Below are 23,578 nucleotides of genomic sequence, written 5' to 3'. Positions count from 1 at the left end.
CTCTATATTGTAGCTTTTGGTGATAGAAATAAAGAATCTTTGAATGTCAGAATTGGTTTTTTCCAAACTCATTTACTAACATCTTCCTAAAAGAAGAGAGACCTTTTTTTTCTCTTTTAAGAATAACAGCGCACTATTAGGAGTGGAATTAAGAAAAATTTGAAAGCACTGTTTGACCCAGCTTTTTACTTCTGTTTTTAATTGTGTACATTTTCAAATAAATATGCAAAATCAAAATTACAAGACTTTTTAAAATTTTTTAATTATTATGGGTATGTCTTTATAGGGTACAGGTGATGTTTTGATACAGGCACACAATGTGAATTAATCAAATCAGAGCAATTGAGGCATCCATCACCTCAGGCATCTACCATATCTTTGTTACAACACTTTTTTTTTTTTTTTAATAGTCAGAAAAGTCCTGGGATTCCAGGGCCGACCTCATTCCTTCTCTGTATGTGTTTGAATGTGTTGAGTTGGAGCTTGCCCTGAAACTGGCATCTGGAGAGGAGGATCCCTTTGATTCTGACTTTTCTTGTCCAATCAAACTTCACAGAGGTAAGATATTCACTAAATAGTGCTTTCATCCCGTAATATTTATACTAAGATGATCACAGACTGTTCACATGTAATTTACTTGTTCTGTGGTTCAGGCCTTTAAAAAGTTGACTGGGTTCTTTTGGCCTTTCACTCACTACAGTATACTTTCTGTCCTAGACAGACTGAGCAAATTTCCCAAGTTTTAAAACAGTGGTCTTCAGTCTGGATCCACACAGATTTATAATAGTGAATTTTTCCAGCAAATTTTTCCTGGTACTATCAAAAGTAGAATTACCGTATGATCCATCAGTCCCACTACTGGGTACATATCCAGAGGAAAAGAAACCAGTATTTCAAAGGGTATCTGCACTCCCATGTTTATTGCAGTACTAGTCATAGTAGCCAAAATACAGAATCAACCCAAGTGTCCATCAACAGATAAATGGATAAAGAAAGTGTGATACATATATACAAAGTGTGACACATATATACACACACACAATGAAATACTATTTGGCCATTAAAAAAAAGTGAAATTCCGTCACTCACAGCAACATAGAAGAATTTCAATCTGGTAGCAGTTTGACCTAATGTGCATGTACCTCTCATTAGCCGGTTTGCCTAGGTTTGGTAATAATGGCTTCAACTCTGTGCTAAAGTATAGCCAAAACATTTAAGGGGGTAGTATTTATTATGTACGTAATAAAGTAGCAATGAGAACTCATGGGGCATGTCTAATTAAAGTGTTTGAGAGATACAGTCTAACTATTAAGTCTAAGAACTTTATAGATGAGGAAACAGTATAGATGAGGAAACAGACCTAGTGCGGTAAAGTGACAGAAACTAATTGGTTTCTCTATACAGATACATATATCTTTGGGAGATCTTAAGTGTAGGCATTTTTTTCTTGGTTCTCCTAATAAGAGTAGCATTTTCATTTGTGAAACTAAGAAACTTTTGCTCTGTTCATATTTGTCCTTAAGGCGTATTACAGTCACTGAAGCAAACCCAGATTTCTTAAGTGACAAAAGTGAAATGGCTACTATATAACATAGGGGTGGTATCTAACAAATTTCCTATTTCAGTAACTAAATGTTGGCTCTTTTTCATAACAAATTTCTTTTACATCCCAATATTAAGATTCTTCTGTTGACCTTGGCACTATATTATATTGTAAACATAACTTTTATGTGTACTGGAAGACCAAAAAATTTGTGTGACTTGCTTTATTGTGATATTAGCTTTATTGCAATGGTACATATCTCCGAGGTACGCCTGTACTTAAAATATATTTGAAAACTGACTTCAAATTTAAAAATTTCAGGCTGTAGTGAGCTATGATTGTGCCACTGCACTCCAGCCTGGGCAACACTGTGAGACCCTGTCTTTATTTAAAAAAAATTTAATTTCAGGCCGGGCGCGGTGGCTCACGCCTGTAATCCTAGCACTCTGGGAGGCCGAGGTGGGCGGATCGTTTGAGCTCAGGAGTTCGAGACCAGCCTGAGCAAGAGCGAGACCCCACCTCTACTAAAAATAGAAAGAAATTATATGGACAGCTAAAAATATATATAGAAAAAATTAGCCGGGCACGGTGGCGCATGCCTGTAGTCCCAGCTACTCAGGAGGCTGAGACAGGAGGATCGCTTGAGCTCAGGAGTTTGAGGTTGCTGTGAGCTAGGCTGACGCCACGGCACTCACTCTAGCCTGGGCAACAGAGTGAGACTCTGTCTCAAAAAAAAAAAAAAAAAAAAAAAAAATTTAATTTCAAAACCCCTATTAGTGCCAAATATAAAAGTCCCGTAAGCCTTCCATCAACAAATGTGTTTGTAGGCTACTGGTGTAACTTCTTTCAGTTTTCTAGTGGCTACCTTTATATCATTAATGATTCCATTTTCAGATCCCAAGTGCCCCTCAAGATATCATTGTACTCATGAAGCTGGTGTACACAGTGTTGGGCTGACTTGGATTCATAAACTTCACAGATTTCTTGGATCAGGTGAGTTTATTAACTTTCTGTACTTTTAAGTAGATTTCAGAGGCTCTATTAAAGTGGTTTGGAATAGAGAAAAGTGAGTGAAACTAGAAGGTTCTTTGAAAAGATCAACAAAACTGACAAACATTTAACTAGACTGACCAAGAAATAAAGTAGACTCAAATTACTACAGTCAGGAATGAAAGAGGGATATTACTGCCGACCTTACAAAAATAAAAAAGATGATAAGAGAATACTGTGAACAACTTTATGCCAATTAGATAACCTAAATGAAATGGACAAATTCCAAGAAAAAAAAAACAAAACAATCAAAACTGACTCAAGAAGAAATAGAAAATTTGAATAGACCTAATGAGATTGATTATAGTAATCAAAAAACTGACCAAAAAGAAAAGCCCAGGACCAGATGGATTCGCAGTTAATGAATTAATACCAGTTCTTCACGAGCTTTTCCAAAAAAATTAGAAGAGGAGGGAACACTTCCCAACTGATTCTGTAAGGTCAGTATTACTCTGATATCCAAACCAAACAAAGACAGCCAAGAAAAGAAAACTATAGGCAGATATCTCTTAAGAATATAGGTGCAAAAAAAATTTTTTTTTTTTTTTTTTTTTTGTTGAGACAGAGTCTCACTTTGTTGCCCAGGCTAGAGTGAGTGCCGTGGCGTCAGCTTAGCTCACAGCAACCTCAAACTCCTGGGCTTAAGCGATCCTACTGCCTCAGCCTCCCGAGTAGCTGGGACTACAGGCATGCGCCACTATGCCCGGCTAATTTTTTTTTTCTGTATAGATTTTCAGTTGTCCATATAATGTCTTTCTATTTTTAGTAGAGACGGGGTCTCGCTCTTGCTCAGGCTGGTCTCGAACTCCTGACCTCGAGCGATCCACCCGCCTCGGCCTCCCAGAGTGCTAGGATTACAGGCGTGAGCCACCGCGCCCGGTGCAAAAAATTTATAACAAATTACTAACAAACAAAATCTAGCAACACATAAAAAGGATTATACATTATGACCAAGTGAGATTTATCCCAAGAACAGAAGCTTAGTTTAGCATTCAAAAATCAACTGATGCATTTATTGTAGTATATCAATAGAATAACAGAAACCACATGATCATCTCAATAGACACAGATAAAGCATTTAAGAAAATCCAACAGCCTTTCATGTTAAAAACACTCAACAAACTAGGATAGAAAGAAACTTCTCAAACTGATAAAAGGCATCCATGAAAAACCGACAGCAGCCAACAGTACGCTTAATAATAAAAAGACTGAGTGCTTTCTGTGTTGGCTTTCTAGTGCTGCTGTAATAAATTACCACAAACCTACTTTTTTAAAACATTACAAATTTATTATCTTACAGTTAGAAGTTATACATGGATCTCAACTGGGGTTAAATTTATAGAGCAGTTTACCTTTCTGGAGGTTCTAGGGAGAATCCATTTCCTACTCTTTTTCAGCTTCTACCACATTCTTTGGCTTGTAGCCCCCTTCCTCCATCTTCAAAGCCAGCAAAAGTGGGATGAGTTGAGTCCTTCTCACATTGTATCACTCTGACCTTTTCTGCTTCCTTGTTTCACTTTTTTTTTTTTTTTTTTTTTTTTTTTTGAGACAGGGTCTTGTTCTGTTGCCCAGGGTAGAGTGCCATGGTCTCATCACAGCTCACTGCAAACCTCAAACTCTTGGGCTCAAGCAATCCTCCTATCTCAGCCTCCCAAGTAGCTGGGACTACAGGTGCATATCACCACGCCCAGCTAATTTATTTTTTTTTTAGTTTTTGTAGAGACAAGGACTTGCTATGTTGCCCAGGCTGGTCTCAAACTCATGGCTCAAGCGATCCTCCCACCTTGGCCTCCCCAAGTGCTAGGATTACAGGAGATTGGCCTTCCTGTGTCACTGTTAAAGAAATTTGTGATAACATTGGCTCCACCCAAATAATCAAGGATAATATCCCTATCTTAAAGTCATTTGATGAGCAGCTTTAATTCCATCTACACCTTAATTCTCCTTTGCCATGTAGCCTAACATTTTAACAGGTTCTGGGGATTGGAACATGAACATCTTTTGGAAAGTCCATTATTTCACATCTGACCCAAATGCAAAATCCATTTACCTCATCTCAGCATCCTCCAAAGTTTCATTATAACATCAACACAAAATTCAAAATCTCATCTAAATCAAGTATGGGCGAGACTCTGAGTATAATCTACTTGGGCAAAATTCTTTGTGGACGTAAGAAACTAGAATAAAAGTTATCTGCTCACAGAACACAATGCTAGAACAGGAATAGGATACTAGTTGCAGACATTCCAGTTCAAAAGGTGAGAACGTGGAGGGGAAAAAGGAATCACAAGTCCAAGTAATTTCAAAATCAAATTCCAGTAGATTTCAAGTCCTGGGGATTATCCTCAGTGCTTACAGCTCTGCCTCTGAGTCATCCTTTCTTTTTTTAAAAAGGTCCGATTTGTTTGTAGTTAAGTAGTTTTACCAGCCTGTTTCCTGCCTGTAGAATTTTAAGGGTGTAATAGCCTTCTCTTCTCCTCTCTCTGACCCTTCAGTCTAAACCAACAATGTTTCTGCTATTATAAAATTCTTAAGAACTTTTTGGGTCTCCTTTGTATATCATAGGGATTCACTGTAGTAGACATGAGGTTCATCCACAGATCTTTTCTAGATAGATAATCCCATATCTATTTTTATGCTTCCACTGAGATGGCTGAATGATCTAAATTACACTCTTAATCTCTTCAAAGAGCCTTTGTGTGACTTATTCTGATATTTTTATCTTTCTGAGGTATTAATAGAAAAAGTGTTATTGCCACACCCATGGCTTTTTGTCCAGAGCATCCTTTCCTGACAGTGAATCTCTTAATTGTAGCATCTTTTTCCATCCAGATGGGGCAAGAATTTCCCAAATCATCAAGTCCTTGTTCCTTTTTGTTCAACAGTTTCTTTCCTCATTTATATCTTTCTTCTTATCTTACTGTAATTAATAAGAAGAAACCAGGCTGCACCTTCAACACTTTGCTTGGAAAGTATCCAATTTATTTTTTTTTTTTTTTTTTTTTTTTTTTTTTTTGAGACAGAGTCTCACTCTGTTGCCCAGGCTAGAGTGAGTGCCGTGGTGTCAGCCTAGCTCACAGCAACCTCAAACTCCTGGGCTCAAGCAATCCTCCTGCCTCAGCCTCCCGAGTAGCTGGGACTACAGGCATGTGCCACCATGCCCGGCTAATTTTTTCTATATATATATTTAGCTGTCTATATAATTTCTTTCTATTTTTAGTAGAGATGGGGTCTCGCTCTTGCTCAGGCTGGTCTCGAACTCCTGAGCTCAAACGATCCACCCACCTCGGCCTCCCAGAGTGCTAGGATTACAGGCGTGAGCCACCACGCCCGGCCAGGGAAAGTATCCAATTTAATTGTTGCTTTCCATAATTCCCTATTAAGATAAGGAACAAAACATCAAGGATGTCTGCTCTTGCTACTTCTGGTCAACATTGTAATGGAATTTCTAGATAAGGAAATTAGCCAAGGAAATGAAAAAAGACATCATATTGGACAGGAAAAAGTAAAACTACCTTCTCAGATGACATGATCTTTTTATATAGAAAATCTTAGGGAATCCACTAAAATTTATTTGAACTAATAAATAAGTCCAGCAGGTTTGCAGAATACAAGATCAATATACAAATAGCACTTCTATTTCTATGTACTAGCAGTGAACAACATGAAAAGAAAATTAAGAAAACATTTCCATTTACACTAGCATCAAAATCAATACAATATGAATTTAACAAAAGGTGTAAAACATACTCTTAAATACTATAAAACATTATTGAAAGAAAGAAAACCATTTAAATAACTGAAAAACATCCCATGTTCATGGATCAGAAAATCTATATTGTTAAATGGCAGTCCTCCCCAAATTGAGCTAAATATTTAATGTAATCCCTGTCAAAATTCCACCTGGATTATTTGTAGAAATTGACATGCTGATCCTAAAATGCATACGGAAATGCAAGTGACCCAGAATAGCCAAAACATTCTTAACAAACAAGAACAAAGCTATGGTAATCAAGACAGTGTAAATATTGGCGTAAGGATACACACATAGAATGGAATAGAATTTGAGAGTCCAGAAATAAACCTTTACATTTACATTCAGTTAGTTTCAATAGGGGTGCCAAAACAATTCAGTGGGGGAAAGAATAGTCGTTTTAACAAATACTGCTAGGTCAATTGGATATTCACATGCAAAAGAATGAAGTTGTACCCCTTCTTCAGAGCATACACAAAAATGAACTCAAAATGGATCAAAGACCTAAATGAAAGAAGTAAAACTATAAAACTTCTAGGAGAAAACATAAGTGTAAATCTTTGTGATCTTGGATTAGGTGTTGGTTTCTTATATATGACATTAAAAGCATAATAGGTAAAAAAAAAAAATAGATAAATTGAACATCATCAAAATTAAAAACTTTTGTCCTTCAAGGACACTATCACAAATGTGAAAACAACCTACAAAATGGGAGAAATTATTTGCCAATCATATATTTTATAACGGACTTGGATATAGAATATATAAAGAATCCTTAGAACTCAATATAAAAACATAAATAGCCCAATTTAAAAAATGGGCAAAGGATTTACATAGACATTGTTCCATCAGTGATATACAAATAGCACGTGAAAAGATGCTAAGCATCGTTAGTCATTATGGAAATGAGATAACAAAACCACAATGAGATACCACTACACACCCACTGGAATGGCTAAAATGAAAAAGATGGACAATAACAAGTGTCCATGAGGATGTGAAAAATGACCCTCATACACTGCTAATAGAAAGGTAAAATGGTGCAGCCACTTTGGAAAACAGTCTGGGAGTTCCTCGAATGATTAATCATAGAGTTGCCATAAGCCAAACAGTTCCACTCCCGAGTGAAGAAATCCACGTTCATGGATAAGAAAATCTAATATTGTTAAATGGCAATATTCTCCAGATATTCAAGAGAAATGAAAACCTATGTCCACACAAATATTGTTACATGAATGTTCATAGCAGCATTATTCATAATAGCCCTAAAGTACATCAGTTCATGAATGGATAAGTAAAATGTAGCATATCCATACAATAGATTATTCAACAATAAAAAGGAACGAACTACTGATTTATGCAACAATATGGCTGAATCTTGGAAACATGCTTAGTGAAAGAAGCCAGTCACAAATAACTACTTGTTATGTGATTCCATTTATATGGAATGTCCAGAATAGGCAAATCTACAGGTAGATTAGTGATTGTCTAGGGGAGGCTGGTGGAAATTGGGGAGTAACTACTAATGGGTATGGGGGCATTTCATTTTTGGGAAACAAAAATATTCTAAATTGTGATGGTTGTATAATTCTTGTAATATACTAAAAACCCACTGAATTGTACACTTTAAATGGGTGATTTGTATGGTATTGTGAATTATGTTTCAAAAAGCTGTTCCAGGTTGAATATCCTTAATCTGAAAAAAAAAATTTTTTTTTTTTTTTTAGACAGAGTCTTCCTCCGTTGCCTGGGCTAGAGTGCGTGGCATCAGCCTAGCTCACAGCAACCTCAAACTCCTGGGCTCAAACAGTCGTTCTGCCTCAGCCTCCCGTGTAGCTGGGACTACAGGCATGCGCCACCATGCCCGGCTAATTTTTTCTATATATTTTTAGTTGTCCAGCTAATTTTTTTCTAATTTTAGTAGAGATGGGGTCTCACTCTTGCTCAGGCTGGTCTTGAACTCCTGACCTTGAGCGATCTTCCCACCTCGGCCTCCCAGAGTACTAGGATTACAGGCGTGAGCCACCACGCCCGGCCCTTCATCTGAAAATTTGAAATCCAAAATGCTCCAAAACTTTTTGAACACTGACATGAATGATGCTCGAAGGAAATGCTCATTGGAATTTTCAAGGCTAGGGATATTCAACCACTAAGTATAATACAAATGTTCCAAAACACATAAAAATCCAAAATTTGGAACACTTCTGGTCTCAATCATTTTGGATAAAGGGTACACAGCCTGTATAAAAATAAAATCAGTGTTAATAAGGAAGAGACTGTGGAAGGGAATAATTTCTGGGATTGTTCTCCTCAGTGAAACATTTCTGCATTTAAAAACCTTACTAGGGAAAATCTTACTTTCCTTCTTGGGGAAGAAATCTAGACCTCTGGGGAAAGGATATTTCTGTATGTCGGAAAGGCATAGTCCTTGAGAAGCAGTGTTTTGAGACAGGAACCTAATTGCATTTAACTAATATCATTAGCATTATAATTTGGAGACTTGTCTAAGCATCAGTTAATTTATATAATGTGTTCCTTTGTAGATGAAGAAGATAAGGATAGTTTACAGGAACTTGCTACAGAACAGAAATGCTTTGTCGAACACATCCTTTGTACAAAGCCATTGCCGTGCAGGTAAGGACCTTCCTCTCCCTTGTGTACACAGAAAACAATTGTTCATTTCAGTAATTCAGATACATATATATACATTATGCTCACATACAAATGATTCATTGCTGAATCATTTGAAAGTAAGTTGCAGACATGCTACTTCTTCCCTAAGAGTATCATGTTCATCAAAAGCTTTCTCCTGCTCCAGGGCCACTCCACCTGCTGTTTTCTTTGTCTGAAAGGTTATTTCCCCTAGCCCTACCCGAAGCTTGCTGTCTTCTCTTGGCTAACTTACTCTTCTTTCTGATCTTAATGTCACTTGTTCAGAGAGAATGCTTTTGACTCACAATCTAACTTAAGGTTCTCCTATTCTCTTTTTCTTTGTAGCACATATTACAATTTGTATCTGTGTTTGTTTAATGTCTGTTACCACTACTAGAATATATGTTTCATTAGAGCAGAGACTACGTCTGCCCTTCACTGTATTGCTGGGCTTATTTGATGCTGTTGCCCACACTTCCTCTTTGAAACATTCTCCTTCTTGGCATTCTTGACATCCTTTCCTCCAGGTTCTGCATCAGTTTCTCTGGCAGCCCTTTTCTCAAGTTTCCTTCCTGAGCTGGGCTCCACTGCCCCCACTCATTGCTCATAAGTAAGTGTTGCTCCCAACTCTTTCCTCAGGTCTCCTCTAATCATTCTAGGCCCTTTCCTGAGTAACCTTTGCCATAACCATGGCTGCAGTGCTGATGCTTCCACATCCCTATCATCTTTACCCAGACCACTCCAAACTCCAGACCTACATATCCAGCTGCACACTGGGCTTCTCCACTTGGATGTCCTATAGGAACTTAAACTCCAGATGTTCCCTTGACTCATCTTCTGTCTTCCCCAATCTGCTCTTTTTCCTATGTCCCATTTTTCTGAAGGGTACCACTCTACCCAGTTATCCCCAGTAGAAACCTGGGAGTCATTCTAGACACTTCCCTTTATTCTGTTCATCAATTACTGAGTATCTGCGAGGCCCTCTGTTAGACACTGAGTGTACAGACGTGAGGCACTCAGTATACACTAAGAAACATAATCTAGATTTGGCAGTATAGAGGACTGCAGGGAAAATACTAAAAAGTCTTGCTTAGGAATGAATATATATGGAAGAAAACTATAAAGCAAAGGAAGGATATGCTGTCATAAAAGTCAGAATTAGTGATTACTTCTATGGCAAGTGAAAGGCTGTGATCAGGAGGGTCACGTGGGAAACTGCAGTGTCCTAATTCTTGACCAGGGTAATACTGGTTATATAATATATATATATATATATATGCATAGTGTATATATGCAGTAGTGTATACATCTCACACTAATAATGAAAACTAAAATGTTAGTACCTCCTAGATCCTCCTGCCCTCAAAAAAAAGGTGAATTGGAAATACAGAAGGGGAACTAGTATTGTCGACTACTGTTTAAAGACTGCTGGTTCTTAAGGGAAAAAAAAAAAAATAGATTAAGGAGAACTGGGCATCATAATGGAGAATGTTTTGAATACAAGAGACATGAGCTTCTTTGTAACATAGACAATAGGGAGATTTTGAAGTTACACCGTTGATGGTACAATCTTCAGAAGGTGTGAGAGGGGGTGACATCCACATTCAGGGGCAGAAATGTGCTGTGGGTACAAAGGTGGGATGGGCACGGGGGCCAGTAGGGGAGTGTATTGTCAGGAAGACAGTTCTCATGTGAGGGCCACAGTTTTCAGTTTCTTTAGTGAAGTAGGAAGGAAGATTGAGAGGGAGATGCATGCTATGTACACTAAATAAAGTCCCAGGACATAGATATTGGGCTTCGTTGAATGTTTAATGTGAGATAGACTCTGAAGTTCTTATTCATTTAACAGTTTCTAAGCACTTAATCTGTTACACATTGGGTGAGGGACACAAAGTTAGCTGGGACTTAGGTGCAAAGCAGAGACATAAATAATGGACTTTAGTGTAACACGTAACTGCTGAAATTACAGTGAGTACCACCATATGGCTGTGGATTCCTGAGTGACTTAGTCAAATGGGCTCAAGACTGTTAAGTGCAGAGCTGCATTACAGGTTTCCAAGTCACTACTTTTGAGGTTACTGCACTGATAGATAGCATGTCCCAAGCAACCTGAGAAGACCACAGATCTCAGTCCCATCTTTGCTCTTGGTCTCGTTGCATTTGCTTTGTAATTTAACTGTAACTATGTTTTTTCAGGCAGCCAGCTCCAATTCGAGGATTCTGGATTGTCCCTGACATTCTGGGGCCCACGATGATCTGCATCACCAGTACCTATGAATGCCTCATAAGGCCTTTATTGTACGTCTTGTTTTGTATTCTCCACACAGCTCTTGTTAATTCTGTAGAATTTAAGCTAGGAAGATACCCTCAGTAAATGCAAAACTCCATTATTGGTATGAATTAGATTTAATGATTATCAAGCTCTGTGTGCCAGGCTCAGAAGCAAGCCATTCCATTGCCTGCTGGAATCATCACAGCAGCCCTGTAAGGAAAGCACTGTTATCCCCATTTTATAGAAGAGGAAACAGGGCTCAAGAGGTTAAGTAAATGTTGAAGTCACAGAGTTGAGATGCAGGTCTGACTAGCTTCAAAGTCCATACTTACACTCTTTAATTTCTCCATCTCTGCCAAATTGAGGGGCACCATAGAATATATAAACTCTGGAAGAAAAGTGGTATAAAGCTGAACTCCTAGTCCTTGGTCCCCTTAAGGAACTCAGATATTAAGCTATAATCACCATTTTCCTTTTCTAAGAGCCCTAGGAGGTGTTATATAAATTCAAGAATAGAAGTACCGAAACCAAAAGTCACTAGGCCCTCCAAACACTAGACCCTCCAGTCTCTTGGGGTCAGTTCAAAGCATGCGCTTCTAGAAAATGACATTAGTTCAAAATACTGGCATTAGTTTACTGTCCTTAGGGGATCTTCCATACTCTTTGAAGACTGACAAGTTCTACCATTTGGAAGAGAAAATAAATAATTCGATTATCAATTTTGTGTTATTTATACTAGAAGACACTAAAAACTGTAGCAAGATTAAACAAAAATAATAAAATCACAGGGGAAAGAATTGCCTGTCAGCTGCCTCGGCATATTTTTTTAAAAACCCATACTACCTTTAGTAAAATAAAACCTAGTCACACTAGGTTACTTCAGAATAAAAATGTGAATCCCAAAGGGGGAAAAAACAAACATTAATTATTTGAATACCTTCAAATCATGTTTCTGCCCATCTCCCTGAAGTATAAATTATCTGTAATGTTACTAACTCTTTCAAATTTTAATTATTGCCTTCAAAGTAAGTCACTTACCAATGCTGCCAAAGGTTGAGATCTTTCAAGCTCTTTCTGAAATTGTTTTTGAATATTTGCATTTGAATGGATGTAATTTTTAGAAATCAAGTTGTATAGAACCAAATATCCATATATAGTAGTATCTTAACATTGGTTTTGATCACATCTAAACTATACCTAGAAAAGAAATGAATGATTTATTTAGGTGTGCGGTTCTGGCTTATGAACTGGCTCTCAAGTCCTTTGCAAAAAGTCTACGATGGGTTTCTATTTTTTTGCTGCCTTGATCTTTTCAACAAGAATTTGAAGTGGCAGAGTCCGAAATGTTTTGAGAAATGGCAGCATTGGTGAAGTAAGGGTGTAGCGTCCCTAAGTGGCCTTATCCTAGGTAGAAAACATGCATTCTTATACTTTAATAAAAGTAACACCTTATTATAGTTTCTTAGGTTCTCAAAGTTCTGGATAAATGTGGCTTATGCTTTCCTGTGATACTTACGATAAATCATTCCGTGGTAGACGTTGATGGATTGATTTATTTATTTTGCAGAAGTACAGTCCATCCAGCATCTCCTCCCCTGCTTTGTACCCGAGAAGATATTGAAGTGGCACAGTCTCCCCTCCGCATTCTGGCTGAAGCCCCAGATTCCTTTGAAAAGCATATTAGAAGCATCTTGCAACGTAGTGTTGCCAATCCAGCATTTTTGAAGTATGGGATCTTGGGCATAGAGGTTTTAAGACTGGGTTCTCTTCTTCTTCTTAATTGCTGTGCGTCCTTCCTGTCTTCAGCTGTGTCCTATACTTTTTACTGTGGTAGAGTTGAGAGAAACACAGGGCACTGAATCAGCTAGTGAATAGAAGGAGAAAAAAGCAGTTATGACTTGAGTCTGTTTTCAGTTATTTTACTCAGCTAAGGAAAATAATGGTAGAAACTTTGTTTTTAAGATCATCAGAAAAGGATATAGCCCCTCCTCCCGAAGAATGTCTTCAGCTCATCAGCAGAGCCACCCAGGTGTTCAGAGAACAGTACATTCTTAAACAGGACCTGGCAAAAGAGGAGATTCAGCGGAGGTATGATGTCCTCTGTTCACAAACCATCAGTCCCTGGCTGGTAGCTGATGTGTAACAGCCTAGACCTGGCTTCTGATTAAACTTTGTTTGTTCTTGAAGGGTCAGATTACTATGTGACCAGAAAAAGAAACAACTAGAAGATCTCAATTATTGTCGAGAGGAGAGGTAAGTGTGAAAACTAGGGAGAAGAAACCAATAAATCAATAAGACTGGAACTACATCTCACCCTAAGGGGCTGAGCCACATCAGTTGGCTTCAACATCTGAGTGGACGCCAAGAATCTTGTTTCTCACACCATTAGGAAAAGTCTGCGAGAAATGGCTGAACGCTTAGCTGACAAATATGAGGAAGCCAAGGAAAAACAAGAAGATATCATGAACAGGTCAGTGGGCTGTATGACATATAGTTCCCTACTCAGGTACTAACAATGCTATTAAGTACTTAGGTGTTACCAGTGGTATTAAGAAAATAGGCCTTAACAGGTGCTCACATACCTACAGAATTGAATTGATTCCCTTCCTTCTCTAAAATGTATATTAGGGAAGACATGATGCTTTCCCCTAACCCTATAGGAATATGGGGGGCCTCTTTCACAGATACCAGAGTCATGAATTATAAGCTTTATTTGGGATTATGTTTCTCCTAATTAATAGAGATCTGAAGCTGAGATGTTTGCTTACCTTTTCTAAAGGATGAAAAAAGTACTTCACAGTTTTCACTCTCAGCTCCCAGTTCTCTCTGATAGTGAACGAGACATGAAGAAAGAATTACAGCAGATTCCTGATCAACTTCGACATTTGGGCAATGCCATTAAACAGGTAGGAATGGATGCAAGGTGTCTAAATTCAGTACTTATTTTTAAGCACTTGTTCTATAAAAAATAATTACAAATTTATAAAGTGCAAAAATTACATACTAAAACAGATACTGTGAAAATGTGTGGCAAACCATAGCTAAAATTATCTACGTTCTGTTTGCTACTTAAGGTTACTATGAAAAAAGACTATCAACAGCGAAAGATGGAAAAAGTGTTGAGTCTTCAAAAACCCACCATTACTCTCAGTGCTTACCAGCGAAAGTGCATTCAGTCCATCCTGAAGGAGGAGTAAGTAAATACTTGCCATCAGCTATTGTTGTGATAGTTTTTCCTTTGTAGTATGCCCAGATCAATCTGTCTTATTAGAAACCTGAGTCTTGGCACTCATGAGTGAAATAATTACTGGGATGAGAGTCACATGACAGGGACTTAAGAAATGAGTGTGGTGGGAGGATCAAAAATGATGACCTTCCTAAAACATGATTTTGTTTTACGGTCAAAGGTATATCATAATGAATATGTTCAAAAGTATTTCCAGTACCTGCACCAGTGTTTGTCACCTTAAATAGTAAATACCATTGCTATCCATGTGAAACCTTTAACTGTGAATTTTAGCAAAGCAGGGGTTTTTTTTGAGACAGAGTCTCACTCTGTTGCCCGGGCTAGAGTGCCATGGTGTCAGTCTAGCTCACAGCAACCTCAAACTCCTGGGCTCAAGCAATTCTTCTGCCTCAGCCTCCCGAGTAGCTGGGACTACAGGCATGCGCCACCACACCCGGCTAATTTTTTTCTATTTTTAGTAGAGATGGGTTCTCACTCTTGCTCAGGCTAGTCTCGAACTCCTGACCTCAAGCAGTCCTCCTGCCTTGGCCTCCCAGAGTGCTAGGATTACAGGCATGCCCGGCCCAGCAAAGCAGTTCTTAGAAAGCAGTTCTTAGATATATCAACATTACTAGTTTAAATTCTTAAGAATCCATACTAATGGCTTATTCATTGTATTTCCAAACGTGAACTTTATGATTTTACAGGGGTGAACACATAAGGGAAATGGTGAAGCAAATCAATGATATCCGCAATCATGTAAACTTCTGACATCACCAGGACCAGATTCACAACGGAAGTTAATACCACTGAAGGCTTAAACCTATACTATAAAACAAACAGGTAGCATTATCTAATTTATAAAGAGGCATTTCGGAAGACCTTTGGTGTGGTTCATCTTTTTTAATATTTGTTTTATAATTATTGAATAAATACTTTTATTTAAAAATTGGAATGTGCTGTATAACTCAAGTCTATGATTGTATTCAAGGGCTCAGGAACAGACTTTCAGCTGCATACTGCCAAATCTCCATGAACCCTACTGAGTTTTCTCCATATATGAACAAGAATAAGAGCTGTGTTTTAAAGTAGCAGCGCCAGAACTATGTCTCTGAAGGAGGACAGAACCCTAGGATTCAAAGGAAAAGACCACACAGTATACTCGGCAGCAGCTTTTTTAATTTGAACACTTTCTTCTTAAGGACACACCTTCAGTACAGTTAACAAATGGTTACACCTGAAATCTGCTGAGAGCAGAGCTCAAGATCCACAGTTGCAAAGGCCACTGCTGGCTCACTTCTTCACAGGCAGTATTACCTTTCAGAGCCGAGTCTGGCTGTTCTCTATGTCCCAGTACAACTTGTTACTGAGTGGGTACAGTGTGCAAGTTTGGCACCACAAAGGAAGAAAGAAACAGCTTGGTAAGTAACATGTGGTTTTGTCCTCAGCTTTAGTCATCTTTTTATACCTGCCAATATGAATTCTGAAAGGTAGTACTGTACCTGCCTAGAAATGGCTGAGTGACTGCCAATTGAAAGCCACATGGTAAGGTACGTTACAGGTAAGAGGTAAATCAGGTTAGACATGCGTGAAAACGTGTGTACAGACTGAGCATAAGCACAGGAACACTCGTGAAACCCAACTGATCCTTTCCTTTGTCTAGAAGGGCTAAATCCCACCTTGTACATTAGTTCCCATTTATGCAGGAAACCCAATGCAAAGAATTTGCTGCCTAGATAGTGTCAGTTTGTTTCATACCAGAAACAGGTTATTAAACAAAACCTAGAGTCTCAGTTTGAGTTTTTCTATATTTTTCTCAATAAACTGGATTCCAAAAGTTTGTATCTGCCACAGTAGGGACCAGTAACAGTTCCCTAGTCATGATGATTTTATTGCCCCAGTACCATCTTCTTGAGAAAACTATCTGTAAGGTGCTCAGTCTCAGCAGAACACTTCACTGGAACCTATAGCTCAGTAGGTTCAGAACGATGATGAATTGCTCATCGTGATTTACAGTGCTAATTTTAATAATTTGAAATTAGCTTGGGGCCTATCCAAGGGACTAGTCTTAAACCTATATAGTTTAAATTTGATTGCAGTTTGTAATTAGTAAAATTCCCTGAAACTCAATGAAGATATATGTTTCCTTTATCTAAACCACATAGCACTTTATACAAAGGGACTTTAAACCAATTAGAATTATGTTTCATGCGTGACAAGCCTTTAGCACTATTCCCATAATTAGTATTTACTTTTAATTCATAATCATGAATGCAAGACTTCAATAACAACCCAAGAGATAAGGTATGTAGTCCTTATCATTTGTCCTGTGGAAGACAGAAGTAAAGACCTTTAGGGCAAGTCCATAATGACTTCATTTATAACAAAGACAATTCACGTTACACTATAAGTTGATGGAGGCTGTAAGTGAACCAAACAATCTACTTAGTTCACTAATTCCCATAAGTTTCCTTCAGATAACCTGCTGTTATGCAACCAATCACAAAAATCACTTGAAAACAACAATCTTACTTCTGAACTATCTGGATGATGAATTATAAATAAACAGTGTAGCCTTACACTGACTATTCCTGGGACAGTACTGCCGCAGGTCAATAGCGGATACAAACCCAGTCTTTGTGCTTTCTGCAACACTTCATAAAGCTATGGCAAAGACCTGTTTCACTGAAGATTTCTCACATAGGAATCTAACCTCTTATAAAATGACAAAGCAGACTTCCAAAATGATCAATATGCTAACTGGTTTTTCCCCCGCAACTTCACTGTAAGCATTGTCACGTTCCATTCCAGGTCTAAGTTATGAAAGAAAAATACAAAGTATCTGTCAACCTAGTTACCACCATTTTCATATTTGACACATTTGAAAAAAACAGTACTCAAGCCCACTGATCCAAGTTGAAAGTAAGCAGCAGATTTATAAATGTATACTAGAGGTTGTCAGACAAAGCTTGTTTTATTAATATGTTTTTCACTGATCCAATAACTAAACTAAAACACTTCAAAAGAGTAGATGGTGCCAGTTCAGCTTTACCCTGCCTGGTACCTGTCGGTCCACGGAGATCATCTACGTATGCAGAAAAGTGCTTCCAAACAGTTTCTTGTGCTTTTCCTTTAACTTCAACTTCCAACATACATAGCCCCAGCCAAGTTTTCAGATCTTCGTAATTCAGTTGTTGAATTGGTTTTGTTTGCCACAGTCCTATGGTTCTCAGGTAAGTTTCAGTAGCATTTAAGGTCCTCCAATGCAAAATAAAAAGGTAAAAGGAAAAAAAACAGCACTGAGCAAGGGAAATACAGTCAGTAGCCAACGGCCTGCTCTCATAACTTCATATTTTAATATAAAATATTCATACAGCATACTACACCTCTGTCTGCTAGCTGAATACTGTTACTGATGAGCTCTAGACAACAGAAAAAGAAAATTCTTTCTTCCAATATCTATGAACAGAAAATGTAATTCCAAACACTACTGGGATGTTGCTTTAGGGTAGGGAAATGTGTTCCAAAAATCTATGTTGGAGAAAGCAGGCAAGGAAACAGCACTTTTTCCATCACCAATTTGATCCCACACCAGTTGGGATCAAGTCTGGAGTCTTGTTAGTGTTCCCATCTGAAAGGTCTGCTGCAAATCACCCTGGCTGTTTGCTGTTCCTGTGCTGCAGTCTCTCCCACTAGAAGCATTTCTCCGGTCTTCCTTTTGTTGTGACTTCTGTTTCTTCAGTTAAGAGTTAAATAATAATTAATGTTGCTCTAAAGAGGAGTTAAAAACCCAAAGTGCAGGCTAGAATCCTGCTATAGGGGTGTCATGTCTCAGGGAGCTGGTTAATGTCTGTCAGTTTGGTATCATTCAGAATTGCCCGGATTCTCTCCAAGGAGTCTGCTTGCCGGATGCGCTCTAACTGCACCTGGAGAAACAATGGTGAGGTAAGTGCAGGTGGCTCCTGCCTAGATTTTCTGAACTTTACTTTGGTTTAGCTGAGATGCAGCAGATTAATTCCCCAGAGAAGTAGTCACTTCAAAGAAGGGAGGCAAGAAGAATGAACAATTAAATTCAAAATATAGTTCCCAAAAGCTGCTATGTAATAGACTGGGACTGCAAAATGTAAAGTGCTGAGATTATGGACACAGAGGAGACCTGACTCTTGACCCCTAAGAATCCACAGTTCAGTTGGGAAAAAAGATGCTTACAGAGAGTTTTAGCACAATATACTAAATGTCACTACAGACATTCGCAGAGTGCCAAGGGAGCATGGCAGAGGGAGGGAGTCACTTTAGCCCAGCTCAGGGACCTAGAGAGGGCACCATGGAGAAGATAAACGTAAGCTGGGCCTTGGAAGAAGTCACGAGGGGATGAGATGCTTAGCAGAGGGAACACCATGCTGTAGGCAAGGAACCACAAGTAGTTAAAAAAAACATTAGAACATAAGGCAGGAAGATGAGCAAAATCTAGGGGTAGGCCTGGTTGGAAAGAGTGTTACGTGGTGTGCTGAGTAGTTTATACTACTCTTAAGGAGGCAAAATTGGCAAGGTATAGAGGAAAAGAAAAAGGGGGCTGAGTTTGAAGAAGACACCAGATTCCTGGCTTGAATGACCAGGTAGACATGTGGAGTGGAGGGTGGGGCAGCCACAGTGTAAACCTCTAGCTACTGCTGGTGGTCAAGTCAGGGTTGGCAAGGTTCTCTCCTCCAAAACTGCTTCAGTCCTCTGCGCAGTGGTTCCCCAAATGCCTCACCTGAAGGGTCTGTGAAAGCTTTACAAAATCTCTCTGGACTTGTTCACTGACATCTAATTCTGTCTGTAATCTCTGAGCTTTGTTCTTTTCTTCAAACATTAGTTGTTCAACAGTAGCCTAAAAAATACAAGTATTGAATGAGGATTAATGCCAAAGAGCCAAAGGTGAGAATTACTTAGGAAATATAGGGATGTGTAGCTACCTACTGCTAGAGCAGAAAGGTATGGGTATCCATCATACTCCTATATCCTATTGTTCGCTCGCTCTATCTATAGGGCAAGGATGCAAGCTGGCTAGGCTACTTGCTCTAGGCTTAAAGTGAACTCAGTGCGAAACCCAGTAGAAACGGATTAAGTGCTGCCCACCCCACCAGCAGTTGGTAACAGTGATTAATCATCAGAATGCAGCTGCTAAGATCAGTAGCTGTCACAGCAACAGGGATAGAAACTTTGGGGATTTCCTCTGACAACCACAACAGTCAAGCATCCACCAGGAAAATTCTCAGTAAATATGCCCCAGGCAGCCCCAGCTAATTCCAATCTTCCTTACAGAAAACCACTTCAGCAGGATGCGTGGGAGCGTTTCAAAAAACAAGGGGCTATTTGAACAATACCAACAGTTTTTCTACACTTAAAGTTCTGAACACACAGCTCACTAAGACGTTTCTGGGAAACTTACCCCACAACTAGCCACATGCACTTTTATTCTGAGTTAATATATCAGTCAAATGGAACGACATATTCAAAGCAGTGCTCCTAACTGGGCAGTCCCCAAGTGTGGTCACTGGCCCTATCTAAAACTAGGAAGGCCTATGATAACGGCTTCCAGGGCTGGCAGAGTTAGGATTTAACTCAATTCTAATATATCAATTCATTTAATTATTTTTTTGGAGGGGGGAAGCTGACAGTCTTGCCAACTTTTTAAAAGGTGACACTTCAAAGCAGCAATGTGTTTTGTTTTTCTTTTAAACAAATAAGATGTGATCCTACATTCTTAGCCCTGCTTTTAATTAAATGAACCAAAAAAAAAAAAAAAATCACCTTAGCAGCAGTCTCTTTCTTTAACTGTTCTTCCAAAGTGATCTTTATCTCTTGAAGACTCTCAAGCTGTTGAGACTTCTCTTTTAATGTGGACTCCAACTGTGGAATTAAAAACGCAAAAGCTGAAACTCATAGAAACTCTCCTGTAGGCCATAGCACGCTGCCTAGAAGAGCCTGCAGCCTGGAGAATTACGCCCAAACTCTTGGGTCCTAGGCCATAGACCTTGGCTACACTTGGAATGCTCTTCTTACCCCTTAATCTCTGTGGATCCCCCATTTATTTTCTTCTAGACCTATTCTAGCATTAACCATTTATTTATTAGGCACCTACTATACTCTAAGGCCTCAAGATGGAGAAATCAGGAGAGACAGACAGAAATAATTATGGCACGTAGACATGGAGGAAGAAGCAGTATTATATTCTGCCAGAGAAGTTATAAAGCGCATCCTAAGAAAGATGACATTTGACTCTTAAAAGATGAAAAATTTTACAGGGGCCAAGGAAAAGGGTGGTAAGGGCAAAGTGGAAAGAGATACTCCAAAAAGAGGGAATGGATAGCACACATAAAAAATGCATCTGGGAACAGCGGTGAGTTCTGCCTGCCCACGGCACAGCGTGCTGGGCCCTGGAGGCAGTGTGAGGCAGGAGAGCTCCAGGCAGACTAAGGAATGGGGACTTGAATCTGGAGATAAAGGGAACCACTGCAGGGTTTTCAACCAGACTGGGACACAATCAAGTTTATCATTTTTAAAGATCACCTTGATCTCAATATGAAGATGCATCAGAAGGGGATAAATTTTGGAGGCAGGGAAATGAGTTAGACTATTAAAATAAGCCAGGTGAGAAGTGAAGTCTGAAGCCAAACAGTGGCAGCAGGAGTGGAAAGGATGAGACGCGTTTAGAGCACTGTTAGTTTCTGCTGGTGCAATCTCAGTAACAGAGTGGAGGCAGGAGGCAGACTGCAGCAGGCTGGGCAGTGACTGGGAGGTCAGGCAGTGGAGACTACTCTTCCAACACCCTGGCGAGAAAGGGAAGAAGGAAGATTGGTAGCTTGAGAAAGAAGTGCAAATCCAAAGACAAACTCACTCTCTCTGAATGGGAGACAACTGAGCATGTTCATGCATAAGGAAAAGACTGATCAAGCGGTAGAGGTTTTCAAGGCCCAGGACTGCAAGGGTATGACTGAGGGGACACCTGGAAAAGATGGGAGGGACTCAGTCATAGCACCTGTGACACACTGTGGTCAGAGCAGGTCATCATTTTTCTGAAGAAAAAAGAGAGAAGGCTGGGAATACAGGTAGGAGAACAGAAGCTGAAGGTGGCCCTGCCTGACGACTGAGAGGGAGCAGCTGAGGTAAGGTGACTCTGAAGCCACCACTCAGGACAAACGAAGGGGCTAACTGAGGAGCACCAGAGGCTGATCTGGCAGCATGAGTCACCGATTCTGGTGGCATCAGCAGGACTAGACCAGAGTGGGCAGCAGTCGAGAGAGGGCAGCAGCAGCAGAAGTGCGGCTGGAGGGGGGTGAAGAGGCAACCCCGTAAGAGGCAGCCTAAGGGAAGGAAAGCAGGCCATCGGGAAGCTGCCAAGACCAGGAGGAAAAGAAAAGTTCATGGAATTGAAGGTCTGAATGAGGATTAAGAGCTGGAAGGATGGAAGATTGTCGTCAAGAAATGTAAAGCTGGAATGAGATGTCAGAGTGCAGCAAGGTGCAGCCCACGGTGTGGAAGGGAGGGCAGAGTGGAGGCAAGGGCTTGGAGTCAAGAAACAATGAGGTCGGGGAATTGAACACAGTCATTACCAAAGGTGCTGATGTTGTCTAAGAGAAGACAACTAAGCCAGCTAGAAAACATCTCCATTTGTAAAAGTGTTTGTACATATTTCTACTGCAGCTTTAAGCATATATCATGTCATACCTTGCCTGTCCTCTCTCTACACTGGAAACTCCAGGCTACACCTTTTCTATCCCTCCTCCAGTTAACACGTGGCCTGACACACAGCAGATTCTCCATATATACGTTCTCCATCACTACCACATCCTTATCCCCACTGTATTTTTCCCACTAAATGGAAGTTCCTTAAAGGCAGGGACCATACCTTAACTACCTTTTAGTCCTTGGGTCTAGCACAGTCAATGAATAACCACACGTTGCTGAAAGAATTAATTTAAAATTCATGACTCACCTGTCCTTTTTCCACTTTTATTCTTTCTAATTCAGCTTTTAGGCTAGAAATGGAAGCTAGAAGGAAAAGTATTAGCATTCGTTTATTATTTTGCATTATAATTTTTTTCTTAAAAAGCAAATATATACTGAACATGGGGGGAGTTTCTCAAAATTGTCCTCAACCAATCAGCATCATAATCAAGCTCAGGTAAAGGCAGAGTCCAGGCAAATGGATACTGGGTCATAAACTACCTCTAATGGAGTCTCCACATTGCTCACTCTGGCGGGGGGGAGGTATTCCCAGCTTTTAACACTTCCAAGCTCTGCAGGGAAATATCACCCATCAAATCATGTTCCCTGGGGTCTGGGTTCAAGTACTGAGTTTCCTGTCTACGAGTTAACTGCCAAAGAAAGGCCACGGAGCTCCTAAAAAGACAGTGAGGGGTTTTTTGGGATTTTTTTGTTTGTTTTTACTCCCAATTACTCGATATATATCACAATATCTGGAAAAATGGACTGAGTCCTTACTAAATCCTTTCATATACTTTTTTGTTTTCCACATTCCATGGCCACTATTACTTCTTACAATCAGAAGAGTTTTATTTAGTCTCTCTAAAAACTACATCACTTTTTATCTTCACCTATTTCCTCCTTGCAGTTTTCTATTTCTAGCTGCAGTGTTTCTTCAAGGTTTTCTTTTAAACACTGTTCTGCTTGAATCTGCTCTTTTAGGAAAAGTATCTCTGCCTTCAGCTTTTCTTCCATGTGGTCTGCCGCTGTCCGCACGCTGATGATGTCCTCACGGTACTTTAATACCAACTCCCGCAGTGCCTTGGATTCAAGAGAAAAATGATTACTGGGTTTATGAGAGTGAAAGGAAATAAAGAAAAGAAGCTAAATATTTTCTACAACCAGAATTGTAGATGTTGTTTTGAATAGTTCAAAAATTAAGACTTTGAACTTTAACCCACTTAGGGCTTCAAGGGCAGATGCCATGTCAGGTTAACATTTAGCATGTTATAGAAACAAGACATTTCCAGCCAAAATATGTGTTGTAAACCACATATATTTCCTCAAAACTGTTTCACAAGCAGAAAAATAAAAAGGTTAAGTGACTTACAA

General features: G+C 39.3%; 2 protein-coding genes across 3 annotated transcripts in view; one reads left to right on the top strand and one right to left on the bottom strand.

The window, feature by feature from the left end:
• The window catches only part of NUP88 (nucleoporin 88), a 30,914-nt gene extending 15,373 nt beyond the window's left edge, over positions 1-15,541 (top strand). Inside the window, exons 7-17 of one of the 2 annotated variants that reach the window (XM_069482093.1) lie at positions 411-558; positions 2,438-2,536; positions 8,891-8,981; positions 11,196-11,297; positions 12,839-12,997; positions 13,234-13,359; positions 13,459-13,524; positions 13,661-13,741; positions 14,051-14,177; positions 14,346-14,464; positions 15,205-15,541. In XM_069482093.1, coding sequence (XP_069338194.1) covers positions 411-558; positions 2,438-2,536; positions 8,891-8,981; positions 11,196-11,297; positions 12,839-12,997; positions 13,234-13,359; positions 13,459-13,524; positions 13,661-13,741; positions 14,051-14,177; positions 14,346-14,464; positions 15,205-15,268 — 1,182 coding nt within the window. In that variant the 3' untranslated portion in view covers positions 15,269-15,541. Of the gene's footprint in view, positions 1-410; positions 559-2,437; positions 2,537-8,890; positions 8,982-11,195; positions 11,298-12,838; positions 12,998-13,185; positions 13,360-13,458; positions 13,525-13,660; positions 13,742-14,050; positions 14,178-14,345; positions 14,465-15,204 lie in introns of both variants that reach the window. The other variant, XM_069482092.1, reaches the window with a different exon arrangement.
• A 103-nt stretch (positions 15,542-15,644) lies between these two features.
• Positions 15,645-23,578, bottom strand: part of RABEP1 (rabaptin, RAB GTPase binding effector protein 1) — a 94,109-nt gene continuing 86,175 nt past the window's right edge. The window contains exons 14-18 of the mRNA XM_069482091.1: positions 23,098-23,287; positions 22,476-22,531; positions 20,291-20,389; positions 19,251-19,367; positions 15,645-18,423 (exon numbers count right to left, since the gene is read on the bottom strand). Coding sequence (XP_069338192.1) covers positions 18,322-18,423; positions 19,251-19,367; positions 20,291-20,389; positions 22,476-22,531; positions 23,098-23,287 — 564 coding nt within the window. The 3' untranslated portion in view covers positions 15,645-18,321. The remainder of the gene's footprint in view (positions 18,424-19,250; positions 19,368-20,290; positions 20,390-22,475; positions 22,532-23,097; positions 23,288-23,578) is intronic.

The sequence above is a fragment of the Eulemur rufifrons genome, chromosome 9, assembly GCF_041146395.1.
Source record: "Eulemur rufifrons isolate Redbay chromosome 9, OSU_ERuf_1, whole genome shotgun sequence".
Taxonomy (NCBI): Eukaryota; Metazoa; Chordata; class Mammalia; order Primates; family Lemuridae; genus Eulemur; species Eulemur rufifrons.
The sequence above is the reverse complement of the archived record's forward strand: the minus strand, read 5'-3'. Positions and strand labels throughout refer to the sequence as shown.